Source organism: Salvelinus namaycush, chromosome 40 (assembly GCF_016432855.1).
Source record: "Salvelinus namaycush isolate Seneca chromosome 40, SaNama_1.0, whole genome shotgun sequence".
NCBI lineage: Eukaryota > Metazoa > Chordata > Actinopteri > Salmoniformes > Salmonidae > Salvelinus > Salvelinus namaycush.
The window spans coordinates 15,585,851-15,605,844 of NC_052346.1; the positions used below are offsets into that span (position 1 = coordinate 15,585,851).

General features: G+C 42.4%; 1 protein-coding gene across 1 annotated transcript in view; it reads left to right on the forward strand.

Moving 5' to 3' along the window:
- The first annotated feature begins 10,839 nt into the window (after window positions 1-10,839).
- Window positions 10,840-19,994, forward strand: part of LOC120033453 (collagen alpha-1(XVIII) chain-like) — a 69,070-nt gene continuing 59,915 nt past the window's right edge. The window contains exon 1 of the mRNA XM_038979812.1: window positions 10,840-11,123. Coding sequence (XP_038835740.1) covers window positions 11,039-11,123 — 85 coding nt within the window. The 5' untranslated portion in view covers window positions 10,840-11,038. The remainder of the gene's footprint in view (window positions 11,124-19,994) is intronic.

Sequence of the window (19,994 nt, forward strand, 5' to 3'; positions counted from 1 at the left end):
TGACTACAGCTTGTATGGTGAGTGACTGGGCCCATTACAACAGTTTGACTACAGCTTGTATGGTGAGTGACTGGGCCCATTACAACAGTTTGACTACAGCTTGTATGGTGAGTGACTGGGCCCATTACAACAGTTTGACTACAGCTTGTATGGTGAGTGACTGGGCCCATTACAACAGTTTGACTACAGCTTGTATGGTGAGTGACTGGGCCCATTACAACAGTTTGACTACAGCTTGTATGGTGAGTGACTGGGCCCATTACAACAGTTTGACTACAGCTTGTATGGTGAGTGACTGGGCCCATTACAACAGTTTGACTACAGCTTGTATGGTGAGTGACTGGGCCCATTACAACAGTTTGACTACAGCTTGTATGGTGAGTGACTGGGCCCATTACAACAGTTTGACTACAGCTTGTATGGTGAGTGACTGGGCCCATTACAACAGTTTGACTACAGCTTGTATGGTGAGTGACTGGGCCCATTACAACAGTTTGACTACAGCTTGTATGGTGAGTGACTGGGCCCATTACAACAGTTTGACTACAGCTTGTATGGTGAGTGACTGGGCCCATTACAACAGTTTGACTACAGCTTGTATGGTGAGTGACTGGGCCCATTACAACAGTTTGACTACAGCTTGTATGGTGAGTGACTGGGCCCATTACAACAGTTTGACTACAGCTTGTATGGTGAGTGACTGGGCCCATTACAACAGTTTGACTACAGCTTGTATGGTGAGTGACTGGGCCCATTACAACAGTTTGACTACAGCTTGTATGGTGAGTGACTGGGCCCATTACAACAGTTTGACTACAGCTTGTATGGTGAGTGACTGGGCCCATTACAACAGTTTGACTACAGCTTGTATGGTGAGTGACTGGGCCCATTACAACAGTTTGACTACAGCTTGTATGGTGAGTGACTGGGCCCATTACAACAGTTTGACTACAGCTTGTATGGTGAGTGACTGGGCCCATTACAACAGTTTGACTACAGCTTGTATGGTGAGTGACTGGGCCCATTACAACAGTTTGACTACAGCTTGTATGGTGAGTGACTGGGCCCATTACAACAGTTTGACTACAACTTGTATGGTGAGTGACTGGGCCCATTACAACAGTTTGACTACAGCTTGTATGGTGAGTGACTGGGCCCATTACAACAGTTTGACTACAGCTTGTATGGTGAGTGACTGGGCCCATTACAACAGTTTGACTACAGCTTGTATGGTGAGTGACTGGGCCCATTACAACAGTTTGACTACAGCTTGTATGGTGAGTGACTGGGCCCATTACAACAGTTTGACTACAGCTTGTATGGTGAGTGACTGGGCCCATTACAACAGTTTGACTACAGCTTGTATGGTGAGTGACTGGGCCCATTACAACAGTTTGACTACAACTTGTATGGTGAGTGACTGGGCCCATTACAACAGTTTGACTACAGCTTGTATGGTGAGTGACTGGGCCCATTACAACAGTTTGACTACAGCTTGTATGGTGAGTGACTGGGCCCATTACAACAGTTTGACTACAGCTTGTATGGTGAGTGACTGGGCCCATTACAACAGTTTGACTACAGCTTGTATGGTGAGTGACTGGGCCCATTACAACAGTTTGACTACAGCTTGTATGGTGAGTGACTGGGCCCATTACAACAGTTTGACTACAGCTTGTATGGTGAGTGACTGGGCCCATTACAACAGTTTGACTACAGCTTTGACATATAACCACCACATTCTCAGACCATAGCGGAATGTCCACCACAGCCAATTCACAAACACTCGTCATCAGAGGAAGATGACCCCCGGAAGGTCACATGCTGTAGCTTCAGGATCCACTCATTTCATTAGGATGACGATTGTTGAGTGACACACTTGCACACTTGACAACCCTCTCCACGTTGACCCTATTGGGTCTAAATGGATCCACCATCATCATCATCCAGCTATTCCCTGATGTCTGTCTTTAGGGGTCTTTAAAGGTTGGCCTAGATCTTGGTTCTATATCTTAGTGATATCTACAATGTGGTATATGATATAATGTGGGATATGATATAATGTTGTATATGATATAATGTGGGATATGATATAATGTGGGTTATGATATAATGTGGTATATGATATAATGTGGTATATGATAAAATGTGGTATATGATATAATGTGGGATATGATATAATGTGGTATATGATATAATGTGGTGTCATGACGTTGGCCTGTGGGTAAGGTTTATGACCCCCCCCCCCCCCCCCCCATAAATACCTTTCTCCCTTCCCTCTCTCTCTGACTCTACTGAGGGACTCATGAATAGCTCTTGTTTAACATAGAGAGTCTGGGAACATCAAACAAATGGAGGGAAAGGAACCATATTTCGGTAATAGAACCAGTTGAAAATATGCGTTGGTACTTAATGAATATGATGTCAGTTCGGTTGTCATCTGAGACATTATGACTGATGACAGGATGACAGGATGACATAAACTGTATCTGGGAAAGTCTACACATTACAGTTATCAGATTCACATGGAATTGTTGTGCAATTTAAATGCAATTTAAATGATACTATTTGTGAAAAGATTAAATGTAATTTTTGCTTCCAAATGAGAGAATTGGGTTTTCATAAGATTAGAGCTCTGCTCAATCAGTGGCCCGCCCCTGTGAAGAGACATGGGTTATAAACTAGGAAACACACCCTTCTCTCCCTCCACTATATAAGCCCTTGACGAAAATGTAACCTTCTGTTCCGGGTACATTAGGACGACGGTCCGATGTCAGAAGTATTCAGATAATAACTACAGAACGAAGCCAACCTCAGCGTGAGCTTTGGTTGTGAATGGTATGAACTTTGAACTCTTATTCGCTACAGAAGTGATACCTCCTAGCCGTTGAGTTAGCAGCGGCCGCTGTAAACGTGGGCTAGGAGAGGACAGACAGAGTATCCCGTCTACCACACAACGACAACACTACAACGTATCCCGTTCACCACCAGAGACACTCTTCAAAGGACAAAGGACTCTGTTGGGCAACACGGCCAGCATCTACGACCAACCTACCGAAGCGCAGCTCAGAGTAAATATTTATTGCATTTTCGTTTTCCAAATGGTTGGTAATTTAGAATGCATAAGATACTGTATTTACGAGAGCACAGCTTCTCCCTTTGTTCCTCAGTCTTCCCGCTCTTTCACTCAAACCCAACCCCCTTTCCTTTGTGTAACCAGCTGTCATATCTGTTCCGTCCGCTAGGGACGTTTTCCTTTATGACATCATTTGTAATCAAGGTATGATTCATTCTGTGTATATGTAATTCTGTGTGATTAGTTAGGTATTTAGTAAATAAATGTAAAATATTACTAGGTCTTTAAGAGTTTATTCGGAAGATAACAGCTCTATAAATATTATTTCGTGGTGCCCCGACTTTCTAGTTAATTACATTTACACGATTAGCTCAATCAGGTAATATTAATTACAGAGAAAGGATTTTATAGAATAGCATGTCATATCACTTAATCCGGCATAGCCAAAGACACGACAGTGGTATATGATATAATGTGGTATATGATATAATGTGGGATATGATATAATGTGGTATATGATATAATGTGGGATATGATATAATGTATCATGTGGGATATGATATAATGTGGGATATGATATAATGTGGTATATGATATAATGTGGGATATGATATAATGTGGGTTATGATATAATGTGGGATATGATATAATGTGGTATATGATATAATGTGGGATATGATATAATGTGGGTTATGATATAATGTGGGATATGATATAATGTGGGATATGATATAATGTGGGATATGATATAATGTGGGATATGATATAATGTGGGATATGATATAATGTGTATATGATATAATGTGGGATATGATATAATGTGGGATATGATATAATGTGGTATATGATATAATGTGGGATATGATATAATGTGGGATATGATATAATGTGGGTTATGATATAATGTGGGATATGATATAATGTGGTATATGATATAATGTGGTATATGATATAATGTGGGATATGATATAATGTGTATATGATATAATGTGGGATATGATATAATGTGGGATATGATATAATGTGGTATATGATATAATGTGGGATATGATATAATGTGGGATATGATATAATGTGGGATATGATATAATGTGTATATGATATAATGTGGGATATGATATAATGTGGTATATGATATAATGTGGGATATGATATAATGTGGGATATGATATAATGTGGGATATGATATAATGTGTATATGATATAATGTGGGATATGATATAATGTGGTATATGATATAATGTGGGATATGATATAATGTGGGATATGATATAATGTGGGATATGGATATGGAGATATGGGATAAAGAATGTTTATTTTTACCTATCATTGTTGCATGTAGAAAATATCTATCTGACAAAAGGAGAACCCATAGTTTATATGATTTTGCTTGTTTGTTAAAACAATGTCCCACCTGTCCATGTAAGGGGGCTGGTCCCTCTGACATTCTCCCTCATGCAGTCTTCTCTAACCAGCTGCTGGGTAAGAGGACAGTCATAGGAATGAAAAGCATAGTGTTAGATTCTGTTCTGAGATTCTATTTCAATATCAAACAGCAGTATGAAGGTTAATCTCTTCACAGGTCAGTCATGATCCCCTCTATCCAAAATCAACAGCAGTCAGGGATGTAAATTAACTTTCTTAATCGGAACACTGAATAGTGCTCCCACCTTTAAAAAGTTAGGAGCGAAAAAAAGAGAAAAAGAGATTGATTTAAAATAATGAAGATCTACCATTTGGCCATGAATTATCTGTTTGTTTGGCTTGACAGCAATGGAGTAGGCAAGAGCACAAACAGATCTGGGGCAAGGCTGCCGCTAGAGACAAATGGTTTTCTGCATTTACAGGTGCAACCATAACTTTCGCAAAGATGTTGTTCTCTAGTATGTGGTACTCATGCTGCACTCATAACCAAGTGGGAAGGTGGTATTTACCACATATGACTGGAAAAAATCCAACTGGTAGTTAAAGCTGCAATATGTAACTTTTTGGGCAACCCGACCAAATTCACATAGAAATGTGTGTTATAGATCTGTCATTTTCATTGAATATGTTCTATGTGCCCTATTTCTATGCTTCCATTCTTAATTTTCATTGTTGTGTCTTTTACTTTTTGTTTTGTACACAAGCTTCAAACAGCTGAAAATACAATATTTAGGGTTATGGAAATATATTTCACAGAGGTTTAGATGGTACAATGATTCTCTACACTATACTTGCTTGTTTGTCACATAAACAAAAATTTAGCTAATTATTAGAATTTCAGCAACCAGGAAATGGCAGAGCGATTTCTGCAAAGTGCATCTTTAAATACTAGTTGTAAACTGATCTATCATCTCTGAGCTCTGACTTCTCCCACATGCTGAACTCTGACATCACCTACTAAGGTAATTACCTCAATAACAGCATTTTCGACAGTTAAATGCAACAACAAAACATTATTTATAAATAGCAATCTATTAATATGTTTTTTGAACACTACAATTTGTTTACAAGCATGATAGCTATACTTTTAGTTTATGATTGATGCAGCTTGTTGGCCATTAGCAAATCGCCATTTCTCAGCGAGTTCAAAGCAGGTGAATGCATCCAACTAATATTTACGACTTCACAACTGGTAATTACCACCTTCCCACTTGGTTATGATTGCAGCATTAGAGACTGAGGTAGGCCTAACGATGCCTAATCAGCCTTGCCAGTGCTCATGGTTGTCATAGATGCAAAGAGACCACTTCTGCAGCTAACTCGCTCTCCAACCAAGGTGCATGAAATGAGGGTCAAACATAAGTGAAGAGGAAATTCAGCAACTTTCGGGGGACAATGGATGTTGAGAAAAGTGCTGATTTTTATTTTTAATGTAAAACCTTGTTTTGGCCCTTCCCTCTTTGTTTAGAGATAATGTGTGAATTTAAGTATGCTAACGTTACCTCTAATTCTCTCACTCTCCCTCTCCCTCCCCTCCCAGAGGACCTGAGCCCTGGGACCATGCCCCAGGACTACTTGGCCTGATGACTCCTTGCTGTCCCCAGTCCACCTGGTCGTGCTGCTGCTCCAGTTTCAACTGTTCTGCCTGTGGCTATGGAACCCTGATCTGTTCACTGGACGTGCTACCTTGTCCTGCTGTTTTTGACTCTCTCTCTCTACCGCACCTGCTAACTCTGAATGCTCGACTATGAAAATCCAACTGACATTTACTCCTGAGGTGCTGACCTGTTTCACTCTCTACAACCACTGTGATTATTATTATTTGACCCTGCTGGTCATCTATGTACGTTTGAACATCTTGGCCATGTACTGTTATAATCTCCACCCGGCACAGCCAGAAGAGGACTGGCCACCCCTCAGAGCCTGATTCCTCTCTAGGTTTCTTCCTAGGTTCCTGCCTTTCTAGGGAGTTTTTCCTAGCCACCGTGCTTCTACATCTGCATTGCTTGCTGTTTGGGGTTTTAGGCTGGGTTTCTGTATAGCACTTTGTGACATCAGCTGATGTAAAAGGGGCTTTGATTGATTGATTGACATGAAGGAGGCCTGTAGATATTTAAAAATGGCCTCCCGTGATGTGATTACCAATCACCTCAGGTTTTGTATCCCCATTGTGATTGGTCCCTGAACTCACCGGAGGCAATTTTGAAATATATAAAAACCTCACCTTCATTTTCTTCTGTAAAAACCAAAGAGAGTAAACCTTGATGAAGGTTAGGTCCAAAACCCGTAGGTTTTATGTTTGACAACAAATAAACTATTTTATCAACATCCAGTGTTCTCCGAGAGTTGCTGAATTTTCTCTTCACTCTCATAGGTGAGGTGAAATTATACGTATCACCTTTGCACACAATGTGCGCCGCTTAAATAATGATACAATCATACCGGACACGAAACAAGTATATGATACTATTCAACTTTTCTTGCTAGCAAATGGCAAAAAATATAATTTTATAAGTCAATGTTTTATCATGACTATTTTTCTAGGCAGAGTTGGACAGATGTGTGCTAAACACTCTATCCCCACTGGCAGCCTCATTCTAACTACAATTGTCAGAAAGAGATACTATGGCTATACTTCTGGCAGAAGCACAGAGACTGGTCTCCTCACTTCCCTGTAGTGAGAGAGTTATAGAACTGCTGTCCTTATCTGTGCAATGTTTGAAATAAAAGACATGTCCAGATCAGGTTTTCCTTTCTGTTAGCCTCTTGTTCAAAATTCCTTTGGTAGTTCTTGATTGAGTTAACAGAGTCAAAGCATATAGACCCCTCATTTGATTGTAAAATAAAATGCCTTTCACTGGGGACATGTCCCCCCACACACATTCTGAAGTTGCATTTTTATCCCCCCCAGTTTTATCATTGGAATGTGATACAAAACGAGGCAATGATGTGCTTTAGGACCATGTGGACGCCTCCGAGCGGTCGGGTAGGCTGTTTGGAATGTTTAAAAATATATTATACGTTATACTAATAACGTTCATATGCAGTCACAGATTAAGTGGCACCTAGAAAATGTCACTTCCTGTGCTTTGACTGCCCAAGTTTTGGAGGAAGATGGATGGAGTCTGGCTCTGAAATGAAGGCCCTAGAAACACAACGCCTAGATACACACCTCCAGGCTACATAGCTGAGCAGCGTGGTGAAATCTCTCTGAAAGACGAGTGGACCTGCCTGTCTACGTGTGTGGACAAGATTGAGGTCGAAATGAGGTACCCGGAGACTCAGAGTTTCAGACGTGCAAGCTATCTAACCTAACACAGGAGTAGACTAGTCATTTAAAAACTCATTGTACATGGTTCACCTCTCAGAAACGTCAGGCATGTTCTAGCAGCACTCTAAGATTACATGATGACCTTGACATTTTGTGTGAGTTTCGTTGGCTTACTGAAATAAATGACAGGCGAGGAAAATTGGCTGCGTTTCGCAATTCCTGACTTGTTAACAACCGTGACTGTGTTGACCCTCCTCCTGAGAGGAGAGTGAGAGTCATTATGGCTGTCAGTTATGTGTCTTGTTTCCTGCACTTCCCTTTGGGATAAGACAACTATTCCATTCTATTCCATTCCATTCTATTGTATTCTATTCCATTCTATTCCATTCAATTCTATTGTATTCTATTCCATTATATTGTATTCTATTCCATTCCATTCCATTCTATTGTATTCTATTCCATTCTATTCCATTCCATTCTATTGTATTCTATTCCATTCCATTCTATTGTATTCTATTCCATTCTATTCTATCCTATTCTATTGTCTTCAATCCTATTATATCCTATTAAATTCTATCCAATTTTATTATATTCCATTCCAATCCATTCTATTATATTCCATTCCATTCTAGTCCATTCTATTCTTTTCCATTATATTCTACTCCATTCTATTATATTCTATTCTAGCAGCTCAAGCCAAGGGTAGGATTGCCCTCTACTGACAAAGAAACGCCATCACTGATCTATTGGTCAGCAGATCTGACCACACCACACATAGTACTGTAGCTAGCAGTGCAAGGCTGAACTACGCAACCTGCATACAAACTACATAATGTACAATTAATAACATGGGCATATGATGTCCGTTGACATAACATGAACCATATTTAAAATTTGCTTGAACCACATCAATCAATGCCACTCTTTAGGGATTGGGAACTCCCTCTTGAGGAGCAATTCAACTGGCCATACAGTGCCTTCGGAAAGTATTCAGACCTCTTGACTTTTTCCACATTTTGTTACGTTACAGCCTTATTCTAAAATTGATGAAATAGTTTCCCCCCCTCATCAATCTACACTAAATACCCCATAATGACAAAGTAAGACAGGTTTTAAGAAATGTTTGCTAATTTATAAAAAATAAAAACCGGAAATATTATTTACATAAGTATTCAGACCCTTTACTCAGTACTTTGTTGAAGCACCTTTGGCAGTGATTACAGCCTCGAGTCTTCTTGGGTATGGCACTACAAGCTTGGCACACCTGTATTTGGGGAGTTTCTCCCATTCTTCTCTGCAGATCCTCTCAAGCTCTATCAGGTTGGATGGGGAGTGTTGCTGCACAGCTATTTTCAGGTCTCTCCAGAGATGTTCGATCGGGTTCAGGCTCTTGCTGGGCCACTCAAGGACATTCTGAGACTTGTCCTAAAGCCACTCCTGCGTTGTCTTGGCTGTGTGCTTAGGGTTGTTGCCCTGTTGGAAGGTGAACCTTCGCCCCCAGTCTGAGGTACTGAGCGCTCTGGAGCAGGTTTTCATTGAGGATCGCTCTGTACTTTGCTCCGTTCATCTTTCCCTGGATCCTGACTAGTCTCCCAGTCCATGCCGCTGAAAAACATCGCCACAGCATGATGCTGCCACCACCATGCTTCACCGTAGGGAATGTGCCAGGTTTCCTCCAGACATGACGCTTGGCTTTTAGGCCAAAGAGTTCAATCATGGTTTCATCAGACCAGAGAATCTTGTTTCTCATGGTCTGAGAGTCCTTTAGATGATTTTTGGCAAACTCCAAGTGGGCTGTCATAAGTGGGCTGCCACTCTATCATAAAGGCCTGATTGGTGGAGTGCTGCAGAGATGGTTGTCCTTCTGGAAGGTTCTCCCATCTCCACAGAGAAACTCTAGAGCTCTGTCAGAGTGACCATCGGGTTCTTGGTCACCTCCCTAACCAAGGCCCTTCTCCCCCGATTGTTCAGTTCTGCTCTAGGCAGAGTCTTGATGTGTTCCACTGTGTTCTTCAATGCCGCAGAAATGTTTTGGTACCCTACCCCAGATCTGACACAATCCTGTCTCGGAGCTCTACGGACAATTCCTTCAACCTCATGGCTTGGTTTTTTCTCTGACATGCACTGTCAACTGTGGGACCTTATATAGACAGGTGCCTTTCCAAATCATGTCCAATCAATTGATTTTACCACAGGTGGACTCCAATCAAGTTGTAGACACATCTTAAGGATGATCAATGGAAACAGGATGCACCTGAGTCTCATAGCAAAGGGTCTGAATACTTATGTAAATAAGGTATTTCTGTTTTAATTCTTTTAATAAATTAGCTAAAATTTATAATAACCTGTGTTCACTTTGTTATTATGGGTTTATTTTTTATTTAACCTTATTTAACTAGGCAAGTCAGTTAAGATCAAAATCTTATTTTACAATGGTGGGCTGTAACATAGCAAATTGTTGAAAAAGTAAAGGGGTCTGAATACTTTCTGAAAGCACTGTATGTCTTCATTAGAGAATATTGGTTTCCACATGTAGGCTTTAACAGTATGGGTGGGTTGATTTAATGCTAGAGGGACAGACTCACTACACACTGCACACTGTACACTCACTGTCTGTCAGCTAAGCAGCTTTTCCTTTCTCTCTGGGTGGAATGCAGAGTTTAGGGGCATGTGTTATATGCCATCATGTCTCAACATGGGGACATGTATAAACCAACTAAATGCTGATAATACAATTTTCCTGCAGCCTTTGATTAGGTTTAGTCAAATGAGTCTTGGTGTACAGAAAGCTTATTGAAGAACTTGCATATTGTTTAAATAATCGTTTGACTGTGCCCCAGGTTAGCTTACCTGATTTTGAAAAGTATGTGGATATCATGAAGTCATAAAAGGCGCCAAATGTCAGTGTGTACATTATGTATTTTAGATTGGACCTGTCAGTCAGAGGTTTGGATGAATCTACCAAAACTATAGGACACTTAGGACCCAGGGGAAAATCCCGTGGATAAATTTAGGTGTTGTCCCTAGCGCCCGCGAACTAACGTTTTACTGTAGATTATACTGTCAATGCTGTTTCGGGTACTCAAGGTTCCGTGCGCAGGCAGAGAACTCACCTTGGAACTGTGCAAAGGCTGCGTAGCGTACCTGCCATTAATTCCAACGACACTGTTCTAGAACCGAGACGGAGATGCCCAAATGTGCATGAACCTTTTAGCTTTTTGCTTACCAAACAAAAGGACTTATTTTACGCAAATAAGCGGAAAAGCATGCCTTGTGTTGACAGGTGGTCGTTGGGTCTGCATACCTGCGTACTTCTGCTGGTTGTCACACGGACAGAAACTCAAAGGACAGGTAAATATGTCGGATACATTTTTGCAATTTCTTCGAAATGTACAGGCAAAAGTTAAGCCTTTTGAGACTTTAAATGCACGTGACTTTGTAAGTGAATACTATTGCATCTCTAGTTGGTAATTACAACATAAAATAACAGCCTACTATGTTACATTTTGTGAATAAAAACATTTTACATCTGCGTTATAGGAGATTATAGATTTTATTTGAACCCCTATTGAACATTAGTTAATTACAGCTACTCTTAATGGCATACCCATTGTAGACCATATAAGGAAAACATTTCGGTTTCTATGACACCTATGCTGTGGACTGTTCTGGGCATAATCAGGTATAGTGATATTTGATCCATCACTCAAGGGAGGAATGAACTGTGGTGGTTGTGCTAATGGTAATGTATGTCTAGGCTTGTCCGGAACTATGAATAGCTAAAATCGCAAAGACAATCTTCCAACACCAACACCAATAGCACATTCAATAGTTGCATTGGAATAGAAAGTACAATATTAGGTTAGTCTACTATACAAGCCAGAGCTTGTGGTGGTCTTTTAACCTGCTAGACATAATATTGACTTGACGTTTATTAGTCTTTTCATCTTTGTAATATTTTCACTGAAATCCTCAATCAGCTATTATAATTTAAGGGGCTTTATTGACATGGGAAACATATGTTTACAGTGCCAAAGCAAGTGAAATAGATAATAAACAAAAGTGAAATAAAAAAATGTACAGTAAGCATTACACTCACAAAAGTTCCAAAAGAATATAGACATTTCGCTCTCTCTCTCTCTCTCAATTCAATTTAAGGGCTTTATTGGCATGGGAAACATATGTTAACATTGCCAAAGCAAATGAACTAGATAATAAACAAAAGTGAAATAAACAATAAAAATTAACAGTAAACATTACACTCACAAAAGTTCCAAAAGAATAAAGACATTACAAATTTCTCTCTCTCTCTTTCTCTCTCTCTCTCTCTCTCTCTCTCTCTCTCTCTCTCTCTCTCTCTCTCTCTCTCTCTCTCTCTCTCTCTCTCTCTCTCTCTCTCTCTCTCTCTCTCTCTCTCTCTCTCTCTCTCTCTGTCTGTCTGTCTGTCTGTCTGTCTGTCTGTCTGTCTGTCTGTCTGTCTGTCTGTCTGTCTGTCTGTCTGTCTGTCTGTCTGTCTGTCTGTCTGTCTGTCTGTCTGTCTGTCTGTCTGTCTGTCTGTCTGTCTGTCTGTCTGTCTGTCTGTCTGTCTGTCTGTCTGTCTGTCTGTCTGTCTGTCTGTCTGTCTGTCTGTCTGTCTGTCTGTCTGTCTGTCTGTCTGTCTGTCTGTCTGTCTGTCTGTCTGTCTGTCTGTCTGTCTGTCTGTCTGTCTGTCTCTCTCTCTCTCTCTCTCTCTCTCTCTCTCTCTCTCTCTCTCTCTCTCTCTCTCTCTCTCTCTCTCTCTCTCTCTCTCTCTCTCTCTCTCTCTCTCTCTCTCTCTCTCTCTCTCTCTCTCTCTCTCTCTCTCTCTCTCTCTCTCTCTCTCTCTCTCTCTCTCTCTCTCTCTCTCTCTCTCTCTCTCTCTCTCTCTCTCTCTCTCTCTCTACATGTCTGTTGGTCTGTGTCTGTCTCTCTCTCCAATTCAATTCAAGGGGCTTTATTGGCATGGGAAACATATGTTTACATTGCCAAAGCAAATGAAATGGATAAACAAAAGTGAAATAAACAATAAAAAGTAAATAAGTTCCAAAAGAATAAAGACACTTCAAATGTTATATTATGTCTATATATAGTGTTGTAATGATGTGCAAATAGTTATAGTAAAAAAGGCTAAATAAATAAACATAAATATGGGTTGTATTTACAATGGTGTTTATTCTTCACTGGTTGCCCTTTTCTTGTGGCAACAGGTCACAAATCTTGCTGCTGTGATGGCACACTGTGGTATTTCACCCAATAGATAAAAACATTTAATTATTTGTGGGTCTGTGTAATCTGAGGGAAATATGGTCATACATTGGGCAGGAGGTTAGGAAGTGCAGCTCAGTTTCCACCTCAATTTGTGGCCAGTGTGCACATACATGTAGCCTATCTTCTCTTGAGAGCCAGGTCTGCCTACGGCGACCTTTCTCAATAGCAAGGCTATGCTCACTGAATCTGTACATAGTCAAAGCTTTCCTTAATTTTGGGTCAGTCACAGTGGTCAGGTATTCTCTGTTTAGGGCCAAATAGCATTCTAGTTAGCTCTGTTGTTTTGTTAATTCTTTCCAATGTGTCAAGTAATGATCTTTTTGTTTTCTCATGATTTGGTTGGGTCAAATTGTGTTGCTGACCTGGGGCTCTGTGGGGTGTGTTTGTGTTTGTGAACAGAACCCCAGGACCAGCTTGCTTAGGAGGCTCTTCTCCAGGTTCATCTCTCTGTAGGTGATGGCTTTGTTAGGGAAGGTTTGGGAATCGCTTCCTTTTAGGTGGTTGTAGAATTTAAAAGCTCTTTTCTGGATTTTGATAATTCGTGAGGATCGGCCTAATTCTGCTCTGCATTCATTATTTTGTGTTTTATGTTGTACACAGAGCATATTTTTGCAGAATTCTGCATGCAGTCTCAATTTGGTGTTTGTCCCATTTTATGAATTCTTGTGTCACGATCGCTGCCGTCGTGGAAATGACCGGACCATGGTGCAGCGTGGTGAGCGTACATTTATTTTATTGATAAATGTTGCCAACAAAACAAAGAACAAGAAAACGACCGTGAAGCTTACTTAGGCAATAATGCCACTAACAAAGACAACTACCCACAAATACCAAAAGGAAAAAAGGCTGCCTAAGTATGATTCCCAATCAGAGACAACGATAGACAGCTGTCACTGATTGAGAACCATACCCGGCAAAAACATAGAAACAAAGAACATAGAGTTTCCCACCCGAGTCACACCCTGACCAACCAAACATAGAGAATTAAAAGATCTCTACGGTCAGGGCGTGACATCTTGGTTGGTGAGCTGACCCCAGACCTCACAACCATGAAGGGCAATGGGTTCTATAACTGATTCAAGTATTTTTTGACAGATCCTAATTGGTATGTCAAATTTATGTTCCTTTTGATGGCAGAGAATGCCCTTCTTGCCATGTCTCTCAGATCGTTCACAGCTTTGCGGAAGTTACCTGTGGCGCTGATGTTTAGGCTGAGTTATGTATAGTTTTTTGTGTGCTCTAGGGCAACGGTGTCTAGATGGAATTTGTATTCGTGGTTCTGGCAACTGGACCTTTTTTGTTACACCATTATTTTTGTCTTACTGAGATTTAGTCAGGGCCCAGGTTTGACAGAATCTGTGCAGAAGATCTAGGTGCTGCTGTAGGCCCTCCTTGGTTGGTGACAGAAGCATCAGATCATCAGCAAACAGTAGATGTTTGACTTCAGATTCTAGTAGGGTGAGGCCGGGTGCTGCAGACTGTTTTAGTGCCCTCGCCAATTCATTGATATATATATATATGTTGAAGAGGGTGGGGCTTAAGCTGCATCCCTGTCTCACCCACCGGCCCTGTGGAAAGAAATGTGTGTGTTTTGTGCCAATTTTGTGTACATGGATTTTATGTCATATGTTTTTCCCCCAACACCACTTTCCATCAATATGTATAGCAGACCCTCATGCCGAATTGAGTCAAAAGCTGTCTTGAAGTCAACAAAGCATGAGAAGACTTTGCCTATGTTTTGGTTTGTCTTAGTCAATTAGGATGTGCAGGGTGAATACGTGGTCTGTCGTATGGTCATTTGGTAAAAAGCCAATTTGACGTTTGCTCAGTAGAGGAAATGTACATTTCCTTTCACCAAGGAAATGTACAAGTCTGCTGTTAATGATAATGCAGAGGATTTTCCCAAGGTTACTGTTGACGCATATCCCACGGTAGTTATTGGAGTTAAATTTGTCTTCACTTTTGTGAATTGGGTTTATCAGTCCTTGGTTCCAAATATTGGGGAAGATGCCAGAGCTGAGGATGATGTTAAAGAGTTTAAGTAAAGCCAATTGGAATTTGTGGTCCACAGGCCTTTTTGGATTGGAGGGTTTGTATTTTGTCTGTAGTTCTCTCTCTCTTTGTCTGTCTGTCTGTCTGTCTGTCTGTCTGTCTGTCTGTCTGTCTGTCTGTCTGTCTGTCTGTCTGTCTGTCTGTCTGTCTGTCTGTCTGTCTGTCTGTCTGTCTGTCTGTCTGTCTGTCTGTCTGTCTGTCTGTCTCGCTCTTGCTCTCTCTCTCTCTCTCTTTCTCTATGTGTGAATGTGGTGTGTGCGTGTGCAGCATTGTTTGTGTGTCCCTCCAGGCTAGTGATTGATGGTGTCCTCAGACTTTCCCTTCTCCAGCGAGGGTTGAGGGTTGTCCAGGCCAGTCTTTCCAGGGAAACAGATGCCAGTTCATCTTGTTGCTCCTGACTTCATCTGTCTTTGTTTCCTTTTCTTGTTGACCATGCCAGGGTGGCAGTGAACACAGTGTCCTTCAACCCCGCTGACTCACATAGAGGTCAACTCTGTTGGAACGCTGTGTCTTTTGTATGGGCTTACAGACGATTCATATCATCAGGGGTTTCAGAAATTCCATGATCATTCTTTTTAGCAACATTTCCACATTTCCACGTAGAATAGATGTGGCATCCCTGTCCATGTTACAGTAGGTGTCTTGGAAATGATTGGTTGTATTGGAGCTGTGGTCTCTTTCCTTACAGGATGTTTCTGAGTGGAAAGGCAGTGGAAAGTTGATGTATTATAGGGTAGCTTCTATCTCATGCTGTAATTATAAAAGAAACTCCGTTGTTTCAGCCAGCTTTTGTTTCATAGGGCTTCAAAATATCTGTGTCCTTTCCTGGATCCACAGCTGTTCCAGCAACCTGCATGAACATGAGGTCCCAAACGCTGTCATAATCATACCAGTGTAACACCATAGCAGCATAATGTTTTGTGTTCCTTGATTGATGGATGGTTGGGTGTTGTGGAACTATATTAATAACACATATTGGGGGAAGATTATATGAGGAATGTCTAAGTAACATACACATTTTATTTCTGCTAATATAGTAAAATAGATTTCACATAACTATTACCAAACTAAACTATTACCAAACTCAAAAAATGTATGATCATACTTCTGAGGTCTTTCTGCAGGCTAGTTCAACTGGGCTCTAGGCCCAGACAGTGGCTTGGAATGTGATGTTGGATGTTTGAAAGACGTCCCTTCAACCTGAAAATTGCACTGCTCATTATACTGTGCAGACCTATAAGCTGTGCTTAAACTATGATGAAGAATCTACCCCTCTGGGGTTTGGCTGGAAAACATGTCTGCTTCAGTTCTGAACTAGAGACAGGAAGGTTGTTCTAGTCTGTAGCTAGCTACTGTGCTGCCATATAGTTCTGAACTAGAGACAGGAAGGTTGTTCTAGTCTGTAGCTAGCTACTGTGCTGCCATATAGTTCTGAACTAGAGACAGGAAGGTTGTTCTAGTCTGTAGCTAGCTACTGTGCTGCCATATAGTTCTGAACTAGAGACAGGAAGGTTGTTCTAGTCTGTAGCTAGCTACTGTGCTGCCATATAGTTCTGAACTAGAGACAGGAAGGTTGTTCTAGTCTGTAGCTAGCTACTGTACTGCCATATAGTTCTGAACTAGAGACAGGAAGGTTGTTCTAGTCTGTAGCTAGCTACTGTACTGCCATATAGTTCTGAACTAGAGACAGGAAGGTTGTTCTAGTCTGTAGCTAGCTACTGTGCTGCCATATAGTTCTGAACTAGAGACAGGATGGTAGTTCTAGTCTGTAGATAGCTACTGTGCTGCCATATAGTTCTGAACTAGAGACAGGAAGGTTGTTCTAGTCTGTAGCTAGCTACTGTACTGCCATATAGTTCTGAACTAGAGACAGGAAGGTTGTTCTAGTCTGTAGCTAGCTACTGTGCTGCCATATAGTTCTGAACTAGAGACAGGATGGTAGTTCTAGTCTGTAGCTAGCTACTGTACTGCCATATAGTTCTGAACTAGAGACAGGATGGTAGTTCTAGTCTGTAGCTAGCTACTGTGCTGCCATATAGTTCTGAACTAGAGACAGGATGGTAGTTCTAGTCTGTAGCTAGCTACTGTGCTGCCATATAGTTCTGAACTAGAGACAGGATGGTAGTTCTAGTCTGTAGCTAGCTACTGTACTGCCATATAGTTCTGAACTAGAGACAGGATGGTAGTTCTAGTCTGTAGCTAGCTACTGTACTGCCATAGAGGTCTATCATGATCTCTGTGACACTTTGGTGAATTGTGTTTTGAGTTGGGTGTGACTAGGGGCAAATGAAAGGGAGCTGACAAATCAACCAGCTTTACCTGTCACTGTCTGACTCATCAAAGGACTCTGGTGTTGGGCAGGACTCAGGTTCAATAAGAGGGACAGGAGGACAGGACATTTGTGTTGGGCAGGGCTCAGGTTCAATAAGAGGGACAGGAGGACAGGACATTTTTGTTGGGCAGGGCTCATGTTCAATAAGAGGGACAGGAGGATAGGCCATTTTTGTTGGGCAGGGCTCAGGTTCAGTAAGAGGGACAGGAGGAGAGGACATTTGTGTTGGGCAAGGCTCAGGTTCAGTAAGAGGGACAGGAGGACAGGACATTTGTGTTGGGCAAGGCTCAGGTTCAGTAAGAGGGACAGGAGAACAGGACATTTTTGTTGGGCAGGGCTCAGGTTCAGTAAGAGGGACAGGAGGACAGGACATTTGTGTTGGGCAAGGCTCAGGTTCAGTAAGAGGGACAGGAGGACAGGACATTTGTGTTGGGCAAGGCTCAGGTTCAGTAAGAGGGACAGGAGGACAGGACATTGGTGTTGGGCAGGGCTCAGGTTCAGTAAGAGGGACAGGAGAACAGGACATTTGTGTTGGGCAAGGCTCAGGTTCAATAAGAGGGACAGGAGGACAGGACATTTGTGTTGGGCAGGGCTCAGGTTCAATAAGAGGGACAGGAGGACAGGGCATTTGTATTGGGCAAGGCTCAGGTTCAATAAGAGGGACAGCAGGATAGGACATTGGTGTTGGGCAGGGCTCAGGTTCAATAAGAGGGACAGGAGGACAGGACATTTGTGTTGGGCAGGGCTCAGGTTCAATAAGAGGGACAGGAGGACAGGGCATTTGTATTGGGCAAGGCTCAGGTTCAATAAGAGGGACAGAAGGATAGGACATTGGTGTTGGGCAGGGCTCAGGTTCAATAAGAGGGACAGGAGGACATGACATTTGTGTTGGGCAAGGCTCAGGTTCAATAAGAGGGACAGAAGGACAGGACATTGGTGTTGGGCAGGGCTCAGGTTCAATAAGAGGGACAGGAGGACAGGACATTTGTGTTGGGCAGGGCTCAGGTTCAATAAGAGGGACAGGAGGACAGGGCATTTGTATTGGGCAAGGCTCAGGTTCAATAAGAGGGACAGAAGGATAGGACATTGGTGTTGGGCAGGGCTCGGGTTCCTCTGTCCTGTCCAGGGAAGTGATAACACCTCTGTCCTGTCCAGGGAAGTGATAACACCTCTGTCCTGTCCAGGGAAGTAGTAAGACCTCTGTCCTGTCCAGGGAAGTGATAACACCTCTGTCCTGTCCAGGGAAGTAGTAACACCTCTGTCCTGTCCAGGGAAGTGATAACACCTCTGTCCTGTCCAGGGAAGTAGTAAGACCTCTGTCCTGTCCAGGGAAGTGATAACACCTCTGTCCTGTCCAGGGAAGTGATAACACCTCTGTCCTGTCCAGGGAAGTAGTAACACCTCTGTCCTGTCCAGGGAAGTTGTAACACCTCTGTCCTGTCCAGGGATGTAGTAACACCTCTGTCCTGTCCAGGGAAGTAGTAACACCTCTGTCCTGTCCAGGGAAGTAGTAAGACCTCTGTCCTGTCCAGGGAAGTAGTAAGACCACTGTCCTGTCCAGGGAAGTGATAACACCTCTGTCCTGTCCAGGGAAGTAGTAAGACCTCTGTCCTGTCCAGGGAAGTAGTAACACCTCTGTCCTGTCCAGGGAAGTAGTAAGAACTCTGTCCTGTCCAGGGAAGTAGTAACACCTCTGTCCTGTCCAGGGAAGTAGTAAGAACTCTGCTCTGTCCAGGGAAGTAGTAAGACCTCTGTCCTGTCCAGGGAAGTAGTAACACCTCTGTCCTGTCCAGGGAAGTGATAACACCTCTGTCCTGTCCAGGGAAGTGATAACACATCTGTCCTGTGCAGGGAAGTAGTAACACCTCTGTCCTGTCCAGGGAAGGAGTAAGACCTCTGTCCTGTCCAGGGAAGTGATAACACCTCTGTCCTGTCCAGGGAAGTAGTAACACCTCTGTCCTGTCCAGGGAAGTAGTAACACCTCTGTCCTGTCCAGGGAAGTGATAACACCTCTGTCCTGTCCAGGGAAGTGATAACACCTCTGTCCTGTCCAGGGAAGTAGTAAGACCTCTGTCCTGTCCAGGGAAGTGATAACACCTCTGTCCTGTCCAGGGAAGTAGTAAGACCTCTGTCCTGTCCAGGGAAGTGATAACACCTCTGTCCTGTCCAGGGAAGTAGTAACACCTCTGTCCTGTCCAGGGAAGTGATAACACCTCTGTCCTGTCCAGGGAAGTAGTAAGACCTCTGTCCTGTCCAGGGAAGTGATAACACCTCTGTCCTGTCCAGGGAAGTGATAACACCTCTGTCCTGTCCAGGGAAGTAGTAACACCTCTGTCCTGTCCAGGGAAGTAGTAACACCTCTGCTCTGTCCAGGGAAGTGATAACACCTCTGTCCTGTCCAGGGAAGTAGTAAGACCTCTGTCCTGTCCAGGGAAGTAGTAAGACCACTGTCCTGTCCAGGGAAGTAGTAACACCTCTGCTCTGTCCAGGGAAGTGATAATACCTCTGTCCTGTCCAGGGAAGTAGTAACACCTCTGCTCTGTCCAGGGAAG